Below are 17,934 nucleotides of genomic sequence, written 5' to 3'. Positions count from 1 at the left end.
TTGTATGGCGCCTGCGCAAAAGAATTTTCAACGTATGGTAGTTTCGTTACAGAATTGGAAGTTGATGATTTAAAATTCTTACAGCAGTTTCACATCACCAGCGAAACTGCTATTCCATATTCGGTATTCATAGGCACATCAGTATTAGATAAAGTCAACATTAATATAAAGCCAGAAGGAGCGAAATTTGTAAAGAGAAACAATATTAAACCAGAGGTAGAAGGAAAAAGTAAAGAAAACAGAATGGAATTACTACATGAGTTTGAGGAGTTATGTTTGAATGTAGAAGAATATAGCGATAACGTAGTTATTCGGGAATTGGTAAATAGTTATAAGCCCCAATGTATTGAAAAATGTCTAACTAAAATGAAAATCGTTTTAAGCGACGAAGTACCTGTATTTCAACGTCCACGAAGACTATCTTTAGAAGACAAAAATTTCGTAAACCAGCAAGTAGAAAATTGGTTAGAAGCTGACATCATACAGCCAAGTTTTTCAAATTACGCATCTCCGATTGTTATAGTAAACAAAAAAGATGGGTCAAAAAGGTTGTGTTGTGACTACAGGTTGTTAAATAAGAAAATCATTCGAGATAATTTTCCGATGGCACAGATCGACGATGTTTTAGATAGGTTGCAGCAAGCAAAAATATTCACAACGTTGGACTTGGAAGATGGATTCTTCCATGTACCTGTAGCCGAAGATTCGATAAAATATACAGCATTCGTGACCCCAGATGGGCATTACGAATTTAAATACGTTCCATTCGGTATATGTAACTCGCCAGCTGTATTTTGTAGGTTCATAAACTATGTTTTTAGAGACCTCATAAAAGACGGAACGATTTCTATATATATGGACGACATCATTATTCCTTCCAAAGACGACGATGAAGGGATAATGAAACTGAAACGAGTTTTAGAAATAGGATCACGATACGGTGTGCGTATCAAATGGAAAAAGTGTCAATTTTTGGAGAGAAAGGTTAACTTCCTCGGATACATTATTGAGGCGGGAACAATTAAACCTTCTAAAGAAAAGATTCAGGCTATTCAAAATTACCCAATACCAAGTAACAGAAAGACTGTTGAACGATTTATCGGGTTAACTTCTTACTTTAGACGATTTGTGAGTGGGTACGCATCACTAGCAAAGCCTTTAACAGATTTACTTAAGAAGGACAACACTTTTAAAATAGGAAAAGAACAGGTATCATCTTTTCAAACTTTAAAGAATGCCTTAACCACATCACCGGTTCTTCGGTTGTACAACCCTCATGGTGAAACCGAGATCCACACAGATGCATCAAAATTTGGATATGGGGCAATTTTTATGCAAAAGTGTAGTGAAGATCAGAATTTTCATCCAGTACAGTTTTTAAGCAGAAAAACAAGTCAGACAGAAGAAAACTATAGCTCATATGAGTTAGAAGTCTTAGCAGTCATTACAGCGTTAAAAAAATGGCGAATCTATCTAAAAGGAGTAAAGTTCACAATAATTACAGATTGTAACGCTTTCGCGCTTACGATGCGTAAAGAAGACGTACCCCCCAGAGTCGCAAGATGGGCTCTATTTTTACAAGAATTTGACTACCAAATTGTACATAGGTCCGGATCTCAGATGAGGCATGTAGATGCTTTAAGCAGAATGTATTGCCTACAGATGGAAGAGACTTTAAGACATCGATTGTTACAAGCTCAGTTGAATGATGATTGGACGAAAGCTGTTAGGACAATATTGGAAAAGGGTCACTTTGAAGATTTCTATATCTCTCATGGAATTTTATGCAAAGATCCTTCTAAAGAACTAGTAGTTGTACCTTGTTCAATGGAAGAGGACATAATAAGGACAGTGCATAGACAGAATCACTTTGCTGCACGTAAAACACAAGAGTTAGTAGAGAAATCTTATTATATTCCACAGCTAGGACAGAAGATTGTTCGAATAGTAGCCAGTTGTATAGAGTGCATTGTAGCAAATGCAAAAATGGGTAAGAAAGAAGGGTTCCTTACCCCGATTCCTAAAGATGATCAACCGTTAGGCACTTACCACTTAGACCACTTAGGACCTTTGACGGCTACTGCAAAACGTTATAACCACATTTTATCAGTTGTAGATGCGTTCTCTAAATTTGTCTGGTTGTACCCAACAAAAGATACTGGTGCATTAGCAGTGATTGATAGGTTAGGTAAACAAGCAGCCATTTTTGGAAACCCAAGAAGAATAATAACGGACAGAGGTGCAGCCTTTACCTCCCAAGTTTTTAAAAACTATTGTAGTGAGCAAGGAATACAACATCTATGTATTGCGACGGGTGTGCCGAGGGGAAACGGACAGGTGGAGCGCATCCACCGAACGGTAATCCCAATATTGACGAAACTGTCTTTGAACAATCCAGATCAATGGTATAAAAACGTCGACAATGTACAAAAATGTTTAAACAATTATCCAAATCGTAGCACAAAGGTGTCCCCATTTAAACTATTAACTGGACTTAACATGCGTTTAGAAAATCAGGTAGACTTGAGCGAATACATTGAAAACGAAGTAATAAAAGAGCTAGAAACCGAACGTGAACAGATTAGAGAGACTGCTAAGAGAAATATTAAAGCAATACAGGAAGAAAATCGGAAAAACTATAATGCGACTAGAAAAGCCGAACAAACGTATGAAGAAAATGAATTAGTAGCTATAAAGCGTACACAATACGGTCCCACATTAAAGATTAAGAAAAAGTTCTTAGGTCCGTATAAAATTATTAAAAAGCTGAACCACGGTCGGTATGATGTCGAGAAGGTAGGTGAACATGAAGGACCGAATCGAACGACAACAGTAGCCGAATTCATGAAAAAATGGTGCGTGTCGTTCGAGGACGAACGAATGTCAGGACGGCCGAGTGTGGGAACGGTAGTGCGACCCATTACTAGAAGTGGACGCACATACAACAACATACAGCCCTGAAAGATAGCGAGTAGAGTAGTACAATAACATGCAACTCTGAAAGATAACGAGTAGAGATGAGTAGCGAGAACAAGCGGGTAGGATAAAACGAACGATCTCAGAGTTGGAATAGACGCGGACGCGAACACACGGCACTGGTAACCTTTTTGACTTGTTAAACGGATATTCTTAACTTTTAAAATAAACGTTGTAATGAACTATTTTTAAAACAAACGTTGTAATAAACTATTCTTAACTTTTAAAATAAACGTTGTAATGAACTATTCTTAACTTTTAAAAGAAATGTGGTAATAAACCTTTACGTTTTAAATAAACAAATCCACAAACCCACATATATCTAAAAGTAGAGAATTTATAGTGCCAATTTCGATTACGTTTTGCACTTAATTCTCATGAGTTATTAACTTTAAATACTCTTAAGCTCTTAATTACACCATCAGTCTAGACTAGATCAGAATTTATGACAGCGATGTTGATCTAAATAATTCAAACTTCACAATTAAATATTTGATTTCACTCTGGATTTTACTGTTCCAATTGGTATATTGAGTTTATGACCTTTCGCAAGGTTTAATGAAATGAGATATACATATGTGCCTTGAAAATATGTTTATATGTGTACATACATATGACTATGTGAGGAAACGCAATAATAAAACTATTATATTTTGCAAAAGTACTCTCCCAACTTACAAAATAAAAGTTAGAGGCACTGGAGAATAAGTTGTGAGATAAGCAAGAACTTGTTACCTGTTCTGTTGCATATCTACGAACATGTTAAGTAAATTGTGCTGACATTAGAGATAATAGAAGAGGCTCCTAACACCGCTTAAGGAGATTTTTAAAAATCGAAAATGGTCTACACTAAAAATAGTCTTAGTTATCAACTAGCCCTAATGCTCTAATGCTCATTCTATAAATTTCAACATGAGTCCACCACCAAAAATGTTCGATTGTAATTTTGCTCATACGATATCTTCTTTATCATTAAACACATTTTAACGATTTTCCACTGCGCTTTTGTATTGCTCACTATCAAGCTATTTATTTGATATACGTAAGTGCTTTTGTGCTACTAACCATACTGATGCCGTCAGGCTTTCATTACTGCACTTAAAGGGGGATCGTATCGCATTGCGCTATATTCATTTCCACTTGAACAAAGCAATTGCAATCTGTGCTTTGCGCTGCATATCTGTACTTCCGAAGAATTTTCCGTATCATAACATTCAACACTCACAAGTATTTGCAATGTCATTCGAAGTGTTTCTCGAGTCATACTATTTTGCCGCATTCGCTTACTCCAGAGGGTTGCGCTTAATTATTAAATACATTTTTTCAATGTCACTTGTACATATTTTCATAGTTATCATTTCATTCCGTTCAATAATACACGCAAGGTCAAATTTTAATGGAGAATTTTATTTACATACTGCATTTCGATGGGGCGCTACATTAAAAATGGCTAATTTAACAAAAAACCTATAAATACCAAAGTACATATTTTCTTGCGAATATTTTATATTTTCTCGCATGCGATATTTTTATATCATCAGCTCATCGAAAAGTAACTCGATACGGCTTTAAAAACTGTAATTTAAGGAGTTGCATATATGAGGTATAAGTTGTAGGCCTGTGAACTCTTAACTGACCTCGCCTTTATTGTTATGGGCGTGTATACATAAAATCTACGGACTCTTCTCTGACTCTTCTGCAGACTCGTGTAGTTTCGTGATTTTCATAGATTTCCGTTTTTATTACTCAGTATTTTTTATTAGACAGTTATTTGTTACTCTTTTGTTAGCTTCTGTTTGCATACGTCTTACTTTCATGAGTTTTATATCAGTAAACAGCAACGTAGTGAGTATTGACCTCACAAGTTCTACTGGACAAAATTTGTTTTTTTTTATAGTCACTAATAAAACTGTCTAGGGATTAGTAGTAACTTTAACTCAATTTTATGAAATAGTTCTTCGCTCAACAAAAAAAGGTAATTAAATTAGTGGTATGGAATGCAATTAATTTCTTTATGAAATAATTCCATATGAGAGCTTTTTCAGCTACGCTGCTTTAAAAATTATTTAGAGTAAATAATTGAAATCTTTATAATATAAAAACAAGAGTATGTCTGTACAAAATGATATAAATATAGATATAATCACATATGACCAGTTCAAGAAGCATAAGATGTGTGTATATGCATACGTACGTATTTATAAATCAAATTAATAATCCAGCCCTTCAACCTTATCGTACTCATATAACCTCCACTATTATTATTCTGGGAAATAATTATTATTTAATAAAAAAGAAATAATATGGACGCTGGTGTTCTGGTGTTCTTCAATCGTTTTTTTCGTGGAGAGAAATTCATTTAGCCTTCAACAATGTCGATATATATGAAATGAGAAAGTCAATGGTCAGTTAGGCATACACAGACTTGCTGTAAGTAGAAAAGGGTGAGAGGGCAATTTGTTTTATTTGTGATGGTCATCGAATATTTGACCTTCATTTTCTAACTCACTTGCATTTTTTATATATTTATTTTCAGACAAATGTTTATTTTATAGTTATTTCGAGCATTTGTCATTATTGAAGCGCCATGAAGTAATCTATATAATTATAGTTATAGATATATGTATTTTTATGACAATTGAACACCGTAAATCCTACGTCTATATACATGATTTACGAGTACATACATCTACATTTACATATACGTTACTATTCCAAGAGTTATTAAGCGAATATTTAAGAACATAAAGAGATTACAGCGGTCAAAGCGCTTAGAAATATGATCACTCCACTTTTGATATAGATATGTGTGAATCGGATTTAATTTTGTTCGATTTTTATAACTCTGAGATTTTCGGGACGGTTGGTCTCACACCTACACATTCACAATTCAACATGATGCTTACTCGCAGACAATTTCATTTTCAAACAGCATATGACACTCACGAGCCCGCAATTTTTTTAGTGGATATATAATCTTCTTTTTTCAACGGTAATGTTAGCAAACCTTCACTTTAAGTGCACTCAGTGCACATAAAATATAATAAAATAGCAGCTAGACACTGGTATGTACCAACAACAACTAGAACATTTCAAAGCTTCTGCAAAGTACAACATTTCTCTCCACTGATGGATACACTTGTTCCAACCAGGGGGAAGTGATTTTGGCAGACGCACCGCATGCAAGCTTGGCACTTATAACTTGTAAATATATGTGTGCATTTTTCCTCCTCTAATGCTCTATCCCTGCGGTGCAATCAATAGGTGCAGGTGAGGTTTCCAATTTGAAAAACTATTCGGAAATCTTTGCCAAACGAGTGTTGTGGTCTCTAGTAAAAAGCTACGTATGTATACATTTATAAGTTCACTAAAGATTTTAAAAGAGGCAGATAAAAACTAAATAATTCAGCAAGATGTATTAACCGAAGATATGGTTGATTGGTTGAAGTAGTGCAACAAAGTATAACATCATAACACAGTGCACATCTAAAGATTTTGAACCATACTGAGAGAATATTCTCAAAATTTTGATACTATACTTTCCTCGACGTGGGTATGTACGACTGATAGCTCGTTCAGTATTTACAACTCCTTAACATCTGCACTTTATTGAGTGAATGGTATAAAAGTTCACCAAGCTTTCTAACTCCAAACCAATATTTAAACTGCTGTTGCTTTCAGACGATTTCGCTGCGGTTGTGTTCACCAACAATGGCGATAGACGAACTACATGTACGTTTTTCTATTGATTGCGATTTTGGTTATTTTCTGGGTCAATAAATATACCTTCGTGCCAAAATAAACAATTGCCCTCTACTCTCACCCAAGCTGTCTGTCTGTCAAAGCAAAACTGTAATTTATCGATTCCACAAGTGCTTCTTGAATTAGGCTTCGCGATTACCTGACTCCTACAAAGAAAAGTGAATCCGCGATAAAACGCTTTCGAGTCACTGTGGCAAGGGGTTGTGGCTTAAAATGATATTAATTGTCTTCAGTGGGTGAGCTGTTTGCGCCGCCAACACAAAATTATGTAAATATTTGCTTAGGCGTATTGAACTGGAACCGCGCCTGGGATTGGCAAAACGTACACTTGGGTTAGAGAGATATGTAATTCTTTGGCTGGCTAATGGTATTTCGGTTTGTTTGTTTTTTGACTGTTTTTTTTTTTTATTTACCTATTTTCACATTGTTTAATGACGCAACAGACGCGTGACAAAATCGTATGTGCAAAGTAATTTGTAAATATTTGATATGCCCATGGAATGAAATAATTTTAAGTGTCAATTGCGTATTTCTCTACTGTGAGTTTTTATTAAAAGATTAAGTTACGGCAGTCTTATTGGAAGGGTGCAGCTCTGCGTATGATGAACAAAATAAACATTAGGCTGAGTACATAGTACGGTGGAGTGATCTATACAGCGATAATATCAGGGAAAAATTATGAAAAATCACTTTGAGCGCTGATTCCACGATGCACATCCAGACTACGCCTTGCCATTGCCTGGAGCAAGCGACTCCGCTTCAACTTTATGCCAATCAGGACGTAGAGTACACAAATCGTCGTCATGGAACCAGCGAAGAAGATAAATCCCGACACGGCGAAAACATGTTCGACAAAGTGATTGCCAATCTGTGAACGAGTAGAGAAAGCAACTCAAACAAATAAGTCTTTGAACGTGTAATGGACGGAAATTTATGAGAAAGGAAAGGTAACCACTAGACTACTACAATTTCAATGGACATTTACAACCCATTGAACTTACCGTGCACGAGATGCCGAATTATACGTGTCAGCTGAACAGAAAAGTGAAAGAAAACCGTTAATCGCTTCGAATCGCTTGGTACTCACCGAAATGGATGACATATCGCTATGTAACGTTCCACGGTAAATGCTGTTATTGTCAGTACGGTTGCATTGGTGGCTGTCTCCGTTAAGACACTGCCAAGAATGCAAAGTACATCGCCAAATGAAAAGGCATTGGGATACCAATAACTGTAAACGTCTTGAGGTGCACCTAAAATAAGAAAATATAATGGAAATATAAAATTTATATATCAAATTTGTTAAAGTTTCAAATTTAGCTCGTACAATACTGTAGTATATAGTATATATGTATATCGTTTAAAGTCATTTTAAGTCTGTATTAATTTTATACAAAATGTGTCTGACACAAATGAGACCCACCTGACAGCAGCAACGTCAAATCCGACACCGCCAAGTTGAAGAGATAGAAATTGGTGGCGGTGTGCATGAATTTATTACGCGATATGACAATGCATGTGATGAGATTACCCAACACACCAGCCACAAATATCAACACGGACATAGGGAGCTGTTGTTCTTGCGGCGACTGCCAGGTCTGATTGAGCTGCGCTGTGTTTAATAGATCCGTCAGGTTCTCGGTGGAGATATTCAATGTCAGTGACATATTATGCTTGAACGCTTCGCTCTGCAGCAGCTGCTGAAGATCCACCATGGAGGACGAGTCAAAGGCAAAGAGCTGCGAATTGGCCAAAGTGTCGGAGGCAAAGGCAACCGTTGCCAGTTGTGGGCGTAAAAATGCATATTTTTTAGTTGGAGGAAGGTGTATATTGGAAGGAGTGGAACTTAGTTGCTGGTGTGAAATTTCATTTTATTTGCATGTGGCGCGGCGTTGGCTGTAAAATAGAGAAAAATATGTTACTTGATGCTCCATCCGTGTGTGTCTCTATTTAAATTGCAAATTGAACTTCATTTGTCAGTCAAACATGCAAATAGAAATATGTAAACCTCTATGTCGTTTATTCCTATGCAAATTATTTGTTACACATATTTAAATAGCTAAATATATAAAAACATGTTCGCCTTTACTGTAATTTAATGGGTCTTACTTTTTGCCATTTTGCGGTTTGTCAATTTCGCCAAGCAGTCAGCTGGAACAAAACATATGTGTTTGCATTTTGCTTTAACTCTAATCCGGGGTCGTTTGTTTCTTTATATAAACTTTCCAACATACCGAACTCATGTATGTCGTAAATTCAGCAGAATGACAGCAAAAGCTAAAGTTCAAAGTTCACAAAACCTCAGCAGTGCTTGTGCGAAAACTCACACACACGTCAACAATAAAATGGAGCGGAAACTCGAACAAGTTCAAATTGCAGAACGATGTATTGTAATGCATTCGCAAACTAAGCGATTTTAAAGTCAAAATAAGAACATTTATAAACATATATTAAAAAAGATAAGATAAAAACAAAACGCTTAATTTATTTCAATCTCTAATTACGTACAGACCGCTAAATACGTAATAAAATTCTTTCATTTCTTTCATATACAAATAATTTAAACTAAAATTAAACGGTTTGATAAAATAATTTAACATTCCATACATGAAAAGTTACTCATACGACAGGACGCCATTTTCTCCAATGATATTATTGAAACTTAATAACTATATCATGACATTTTTGCATAAAGGGTTTTCACTAACTGAAAAAATATAACTTTTATTGTCTGTCAGTAGCTATTGTTTCTAGAATGAGGAGTTTTACGAATAATTTTCGAAAGGAAATTACTCCAACCGGCAAGTGAAATCTGTGCAATGCAATGTTCTTGAAACTTTGAAAAAGTGGGGCATTAGGGACTACGAGATAAATTCAAAAATAATGCTATTTATTATACATATGCATACAGTTGAACACATGAGCATATAGAAAGGTAAAAAATTCTGTTGGTGGAATATACACGAATGTTTGACGACAAAAATAATTAATTAATCTGACACGGCTAATATTGCAGATATATTGGTACGTAAGTAATACATACATTTACCAACAAACAGCTTAAAACTGTTCTAACACCTCCTCTCCGTTGACAATTAACGACTTCCCCCAGACGTTGTCAGCAAAATGAGAAAGGTGTAAAATTTTCGGTAATTCAAAGTACTTTCACAAGTAGTATGTGCGTGGGTGCTCAGATGTTTAGCGTTTGAGCTACCGAACACCGAGCCAGTGTCATTTAACGCTTTTCGTCGGTCCGCCCCTTTCACTTTCTTACGTGCCCATATTTTACCGCTCGACATTCCAAGTCCCAACAGTTAAGCCTAATTGCGTTCGCTTACCTTCTTCTTCAGTGGAAATTCTTTGCGAACTAGGCCATTACTCTTTGCTATTTGGGATGTAGGATACAACGGTATTTTAGAATTTTGCTGACTTAAAACATGAAATCAACAAGGATTATGTGAGGCGCCTTTTAGGCAAATTTTAGGCAAATAAATAAAGGGTGACGAAGCTTAGGTTGTAATACCAGTTAAGCCCATGAAATTGCGGTGTAGCCGCTAAAATAAAGAGTTAGTCGCAAGGAGTGTCCTGAGTTGAACTTACTGAACTATTTTTTTAATTTCATTATATAGCATGACATGGCAAATTTATTATTTCTGCTCACTTTCTCTTTCTCACTATCTCTCAGTACTACGTTAGCACAAGTAAGAGTAATTAGCAGATATTTTGTTGAGTTTGACAAATTTGAGTTGTTAAAATACTGTCAGCGCAAACATCAAAGATAAAAGATAATCATTTATCTACCACTTTGCATAAACAAAAATTGTATATTAACTGTGAATTTCACACCTTACAATCTAGGCGGGAGATAACTGATTTTATAATGTAACATATTAATTTTTTATGATATACAAATACAGAAGAATGCATTCTACCATACGCATTTAAAAAATAAAAAGTAGAAATATTTCAACGGTCATTGAAAGCCTTTTTTCTGACCATAACCAATTTATTTGCTAAGCAATTTTACAGCTTTGGAAATTTTCACGCTAGACGTAAAGGACAAGCATGCGGTTGACTATGTTCACTTAAGCGAAGGTGCGAGGACGAACCAATGACCGCAGCCTTTTGCTTTTCCCCATGTGTACATATTTGTAAATAAATTTTCATTTACGTTTTTTCCAACTCGTGCATGAATTTTATGGGGCTTGATGAGACCGGTTATAACCACGTGAATGCTATAAATTGAAAGCAGCGGCTCATCGTGAAAGAATAAATCACTTAACGGTTATTCAAATAGACAGATATTTATAACCTCATGACAGCGTGGAAACTCATTCCCTAAAATATTAAGTTCACCGAAATGACAATCAGTACAACCAGACGCGCTTTGCAATCAATACCTTTTCATTGCTTATTAACATGTCGGAGATTCTTCTTGGAAATGTTAGAATTTTCTTTTGGTATCACTGTAGGTGAATTGTTTGCTGTAATCCGAACATATGGGCTACCATACATGTATGTACTGGAGTATACATTGATGTTTATGTATTTGGTAAATAAGAAACTAAACTTTTCCAAAAGCCTCTGGTTTCTAAAATGAAACCCTATTTGCCATTTCCATTTCGGGTTTTGTGCTTCTAAGAAGATTTCTGTAGACAAAAACTTGTTTTCCAATGACTCGGCAACTTTCATTCCAATAACTTTTTTATTGAATTTGCATACATCTTCGATAAAAAATCTTAGCATTTGTTTAGAAGAAGATACAACTTCCACAAAGCTCAAACATACACAACAAACACACACATGAGCATGGAGAGAACTTAGTTAATTGCATATCATTAGCAGGTGCACGTGCTCTTCAACTTATCGTCAACTTCGCTGATTTAACGCCTCAATCGCCATAAGTTTACGGATCCAACAACTTATATTTATGTATAGCAACAACAATAATACTATGGTAACCGTACAGCGAAGTGTATGAGTGTTTTATGTTAAAGGGAAAAATACAAATAAATTATATAATTTAAATATGTAATCCATTTGTATATACTCGCATCTGTATGGGTTATATTCGCTTGTGCTTTGGTGATAATTTATGCCGCTCGTGACATCTGTTTTTATGATATCAAACATATTGATTGACGGTATTATGGCTGAGATTTGCACATATTTAGTATTTTTCCCTCTTTGCGAATAGTTTATATTGATATATGTATTTATTTGTGTGCGCTACTAATTGAGAACTCTTGTTATTTTTATAATTAGCGAAAGTTAATATGAAATTTCGTAAAAAATAATATTTGTTAAATAAAAAAAAAACCTAGAATATTATGGCCATTGATTGATAATCTTATTTTTATCGCATCGAATGAAGAGAATGCAAGAATTATTGATTGCTTGCACGAGCAAAAACAAAAAAAATCAAAAATAAAATAATACAAAAAATACAAAAACAATGCAATATACACAAAAACGCGCTCTTAGAAGCTATAAATCACGAAGAACAAAGAAAAATGTGTCTGTGGCTTTGTTGGAATATGAGTAGATAATTAACTGGTAGCCGCTACTAACAGCTGCTCGACGAGTAGGGTGGTAGCTTAATCTGTGCAGTTAGCGAAGGATGGCAAATGTTAAGATAACAAATAATGAAACCTTTATACATATGAGGGCACTGTAATTAAGTTTATATTAAATAATAATTATATGTACATACATATGTATAAAGCAATTAGTCTTCTTAAGCTTCAGTAATTGAGCGATTTTGGTGAAAAATTAATGAATTAACTCTTAATGTGAAATATAAGAAAGTGGCTTATGGGGATTCTGTGATAATAAAATACATATATTAACGAAAATATATTGGATGAAGAAGTGAAAGAATGTTACCAATATCGAAATAATAAACTATTAACCTTCAGCAATATTAAATTTTTAAAATTTTTAAATTTGTGTTTTTATTGAAATAAATGACACGACTACAACTTAATTATAGTTACGTAATTTCAATGCTCACTTGCTTATACATATATTATGAATATCAGCATGCATGCGTTCTGGGGCATTTGATAACCATTATACACTGTACTTATGTGCAATATTCGGAATGCGAGTTTAATCCACATATCACACACGTGCCTATATCTAATATATACTTTTGGTACTGGGTGCTTTTACACTCTTTCTCTCTCTACACATAACAGTGTGTATGTAAATACAAAATTGACATTCATGCCGAGACTTCTGCATTCCTTTAAAAATCACAACTGTCGATATTCGAGACAATTTGCATATTTATTGCAGATAGGAATGCGCTATGGCTATCTGGTTTACATATAGTTGATAAGACAGACATTGTAGGGTTCCAAATAGCAAAATATTAACACATCCTTAAACAATTAAGTCGTCTGTAATCGGTATTTCTGTCCTCTGTTGTTGGTATATAACTTCTGCTATAGAAATTGCGTACATATTTCTTCTATTATTAGTGAATCTATCGTTACCAATGCGTTTTAATTTTATCCACAAGGGATTTGGGGCAATGTATTTCTAAAAGTTAGTTACGGATATACGAATACAAACAAGTACACATAATAAACAATACACTTAACAACTATTATTTTATATAAAGCATCTGTAGTTACAAGTTGATGCAATTATCGACAAACTGTGCTTCAAAATATACACTCAGACATTCTCCCTCGACTTCATGGTAGCACTTTTCGTATTTGCTTTATTCTTAAAATATTTCCTATCCACAGGCCGTTATATAATCGGTAGAATGTTACCTTATTCTCTACATAAACATGCATGAAGCAGATATTATTTTATTATTTCTTTAAGTAAAGTTGAAGCATTAAACCTTTATGTAATCTTTATTTAATTGCCTTATTGATTACATTTTCAAGGCAATTAATTAGATATTCACATAATCATATTGATTTACTCAAATGTGTAGACGCAATAAAACATCGATGTCTGGCAGGGAAAATAAACTTGCACACATAAATTGTACATATGTACATTACAAAAGAAAAAGACAAAATAATGATATACGAGGGCTGCTATATATATTTCTGGCCTAATAATGAAAATAGGAATATTTTTCAACGAAAATGGTTTTATTGTTTTTCAAAATATTCTCCATCAAGATTTTATACACTTTTGCATGCGCTCAAACCAATTTTATTGAGCCTTTTTTTGAGCGATTGTCAAATTGTGCGGGATCCAACGAGAACAAACCTTTTTTACGGCCAGGTTTTAATACAATATCGAATGTATGCTGGTGGGAGAAATGCATAGGCATGCCTCTATCTGAAGGTATGTTACATGACGGTCTTGCATTATCAGTTCACGTACGGCATCGATGTTTTCTGGCACAACGGCTGTTTCTGGACGACCTTCACGGAATTCGTCTTTGAGCAAGCGTCGGCCACGATTGAATTCGTAGTACCAGTCTTTCACAGTTCTATAGGATGGTGGTTCATAGCCATACAAAGATTTTAGTTCATCGATGCACTCTTGTCGCGAAAGTTGTGAAAAATGATCGCACGAAAATGTTCACGAGTTAATTCCATTTTTTGGCCGAGATGAATTTTTTAATTCCCTGTAAATAAAACAATTCACGACTAAATGACAAAACGTTCTGAGTGATGTTATGCTAAAAAATGTCAAACTTTCCAATGAAAATGTCAGATTGCACCTAGCAACACTTAGTGTTGCCTAGGCCAGAAATATATATAGCAGCCCTCGTATATGTATGTATGTGTGAGAGTGAATAATAAGCGACAATGATTTGATGCTTTTGACAATAATTGCTATTTTATTGTCATCATATACTCGTAATTATATTCACACTATGAAATCATAACACACATGATAATCAAAAACAAAGAAGTATGCATAACTAAGCGCACACTGGTGAATAAATACATTCATATATAAATAAGTATATATGTTTTAAAAACACGTGTGAGTATAAAAAACGGAAAATGCTTTGCCACACATTTCATATATTTCTGCAGATAGTTGCAATTGGTTTTTTCCTTTCTTCTAGTTTTTGTTCTGCTTTCACAAGTCATTTGCCGAATATGCGAAATTGCTGAAACAACTTTCAGTTTATGGCAGTGCCAATGTGTGAACTGTTGCATATGCAGTGGCTGCAGTCGTGAGACTTTCACACAAACATTTACATATACATATATATTTGCATGTTGTTAGAATGCAATGGGGTACAATGGATATTTTTAAATACATATCTCTAAGCAGACTTCTTCTTTCTACGAGCGTTTGAGTGAATTGCAACAACTTTTTTCTTTGTCTGGACTGGCATATAATATATATGTATGCGTATAAGCAAGAATTCATATTCATTGTTTATTTGAAAAAATCAATGGCTTCTTTGTTACTTCTTATTTCATCCTGGTGTGTTGATTGAACGGCAAATATTTAAACAAATCTACAACTACAACAATAATAATCAAATCGTCATTTGAGTTTTATTTAAATTTCTCACATTTATTTTTTGATGAAAATATAGATGAATAAAAATCAAATACATATGATATACATATACTCGTATATTTGACATCCTTTTATAATTCAGCTAATATAATATTTAAAGAGAAATAAATTATATATTTATATTTTTTGTACGAAAGAAATCATGCGTCCTACCGTCTTTCAAGCGTCTTATATTTTATGCCATTTTCCGGATGCTGATTGCCCTTAAGTCAATCTAGATTTTCGGCAGGATATACTGAACAAATATAAATTGAAAACACAATCGCATAAATTATTCTCCCGCCGCCTTAGCAAATGTATCCAAATATAATATTTAAATGCGTAGTTGTAAAGTGAGTTGAAACGATTTTTGCTGCATGTCTATAATTTCCATATTATACTCTCATTCTCTATTAAATAACTCTACTTTTATGTAGCATACACATAGGCGCACATCCTGTTTACCCTAATATTCATGTTAGTGTTACCGGACTACTTTTCAATGAAATGTACGCCTCCAGTTTACAACACTGCCACACTGGGTACTCTATGCTATGCTTACATTTGAAATTACTCAGATCGACTTTTAGTATAATATTCAAGGAATGTTGTAGAATTTAATAAAACAATAAAAAATAAATAGAATATATGCCCAACGTTATCCCAATCGAAGAACCACGGGGCCTCCAAACATAAAAAGACTGAAATGCTCGTAAAAAACATTAGAAATACCCAACTTGGAAAGTCCTTATTTTATTTGATTAATTGTTTTCGTCTGCACAGCATCCTAACGCACATTTTTTCTTCGAAAATGTATTTATCTGCCACATTCTCTCCTCTTTTATTTCGGTTAATACACCTTAAGACTAGTATATTTGCCAAGTCACCTTGTTGCATGGAGACTTTATTAAAAAAAAAAAGAATTAAGTAAGAAGACCTTGATGAAAAAGGCAACTAAGGTAAATGGGAGCAAGTGGGCAAATAAATTCTAACATGAATTATGTAATACTCGTACATACGCTAAACAACAATAACAAAATTTCCCACCTGAGTGTAAGCGTGTGTAGGCGTAAATTGTTGTTAATGAAGTACAGTTAGCTGACTTTAAATGTTAATAACGCATTAATTTGCATTCTTAAACACTCAATTAAGTTGAGGATGCTCAAAATAATCACCACAGCAATAAGAAGAAACACTGAAAGGGAGTGAAGTAAAGAGCGGAAGAAGTGCTGGGTAATACATCAAACAGCTGGAGAAATTAATGAATTTTGAATGAATGGCGAACCAAAATGCGTGAAATAGAAATGTTAAAGACAGGAGAGACAGGAAGGTGAATGAATGAAAATGAGACTCACTTACCGAAAGGAAGTGTTAGCTTGACGACGGATATTTTTATATGTGTTAATGGAACTTTGGAAAGGTGTGATGTTATTTCAAATGAAATTCCTAAAGAAGCTCTGACGCTCTAGATTTTTCTTTCCAAATAAAATATTGAAAATTTGCTTAAGACAAATATTTCAACCCATTCAAAATCCCAAATAAACATTTCGATTATCAATATAAATCAGACCTTCTAAGGGTTTGCAAGATGGAGAAAGCTTTACAAAATATATACGCCATAAACCCATAGATTTTAATAGCGTTGACTGTAAAATGTGAAATTTTTCCTAATAGTTACGCACACAAATGCCGAGCTTCATATAAATCTATTAATTTTATTTACCAATTTCCAATTGTTTATTCACGCTTTATTTGTTATTGTTATGGGTGCAATGAACTAATTAAATGCTCCGCAAATTACTCGCTGTCTATAATTCGCCAACAAAAATTAAATAAACAAGTAAGGAAGGGCTAAGTTCGGGTGTAACCGAACATTTTATACTCTCGCAATTTATTTATTTAACTTTATTTTATTATATAATACACAATTTGACCCACATATTCGTCATATATATTGTATAAAGTCCATTGAAAGTTGGAAACCATAATATTAGGTTAGAAGCACCGAGGTCCTCGTGTTCGATATATGGGGTCTTAAAAACCTATGGTCCGATTTCGGCGATTTTTAGAATGGGGCTGCCACACTATTAACATAATATTTGAGCAAAGTTCTGCACCGATATCTTCACTAGTGTTTACTTTATATATTGTAAAGTAAACGATTCAGATCGATTACATCCAAATATGCCCCTTCATAGTGCGATCCTTCATACCAAATTTTATTTCCATAGCTTTATTTATGGCTTAGTTATGGCACTTTATGTGTTTTCGGTTTTCGCCATTTTATGGGCGTGGCAGTGGTCCGATTTAACTCATTTTCGAAAGCAACCTTCCTATGGTGCCAAGAAATAAGTGTGCCAAGTTTCATCAAGATATCTTAATTTTTACTCAAGTTACAGCTTGCACAGACGGACGGACGGACGGACAGACAGACATTCGGATTTGAACTCCACTCTTCACCCTGATCACTTTGGTATATATAACCCTATATCTAACTCGTTTAGTTTTGGGTGTTACAAACAACCGTTATGTGAACAAAACTATAATACTCTCTTTAGCAACATTTGTTGCGAGAGTATAAAAATAATTGTACCAGTTCGTGCATCACACGGTAGAAACAATTAATATTAACAGACACTTAAAGGCCATTGATACACTTTGAAAAAAAGAGGAACAAAAAAAGCATTAAACATTCTT

General features: G+C 34.4%; 1 protein-coding gene across 1 annotated transcript; it reads right to left on the bottom strand.

Moving 5' to 3' along the window:
- Positions 1-6,385: 6,385 nt before the first annotated feature.
- LOC128922306 (pyrokinin-1 receptor-like) lies at positions 6,386-8,345 on the bottom strand (the record flags this gene model as incomplete). The annotated part of the gene is made up of 4 exons (XM_054232321.1): positions 6,386-7,606; positions 7,691-7,700; positions 7,826-7,991; positions 8,162-8,345. Coding segments are annotated over 4 exons (552 nt in total), but the record flags the coding sequence as incomplete, so codon positions are not given.
- Positions 8,346-17,934: the final 9,589 nt, after the last annotated feature.

This window comes from Zeugodacus cucurbitae, chromosome 2 (assembly GCF_028554725.1).
Source record: "Zeugodacus cucurbitae isolate PBARC_wt_2022May chromosome 2, idZeuCucr1.2, whole genome shotgun sequence".
Lineage (NCBI taxonomy): Eukaryota > Metazoa > Arthropoda > Insecta > Diptera > Tephritidae > Zeugodacus > Zeugodacus cucurbitae.
The sequence above is the reverse complement of the archived record's forward strand: the minus strand, read 5'-3'. Positions and strand labels throughout refer to the sequence as shown.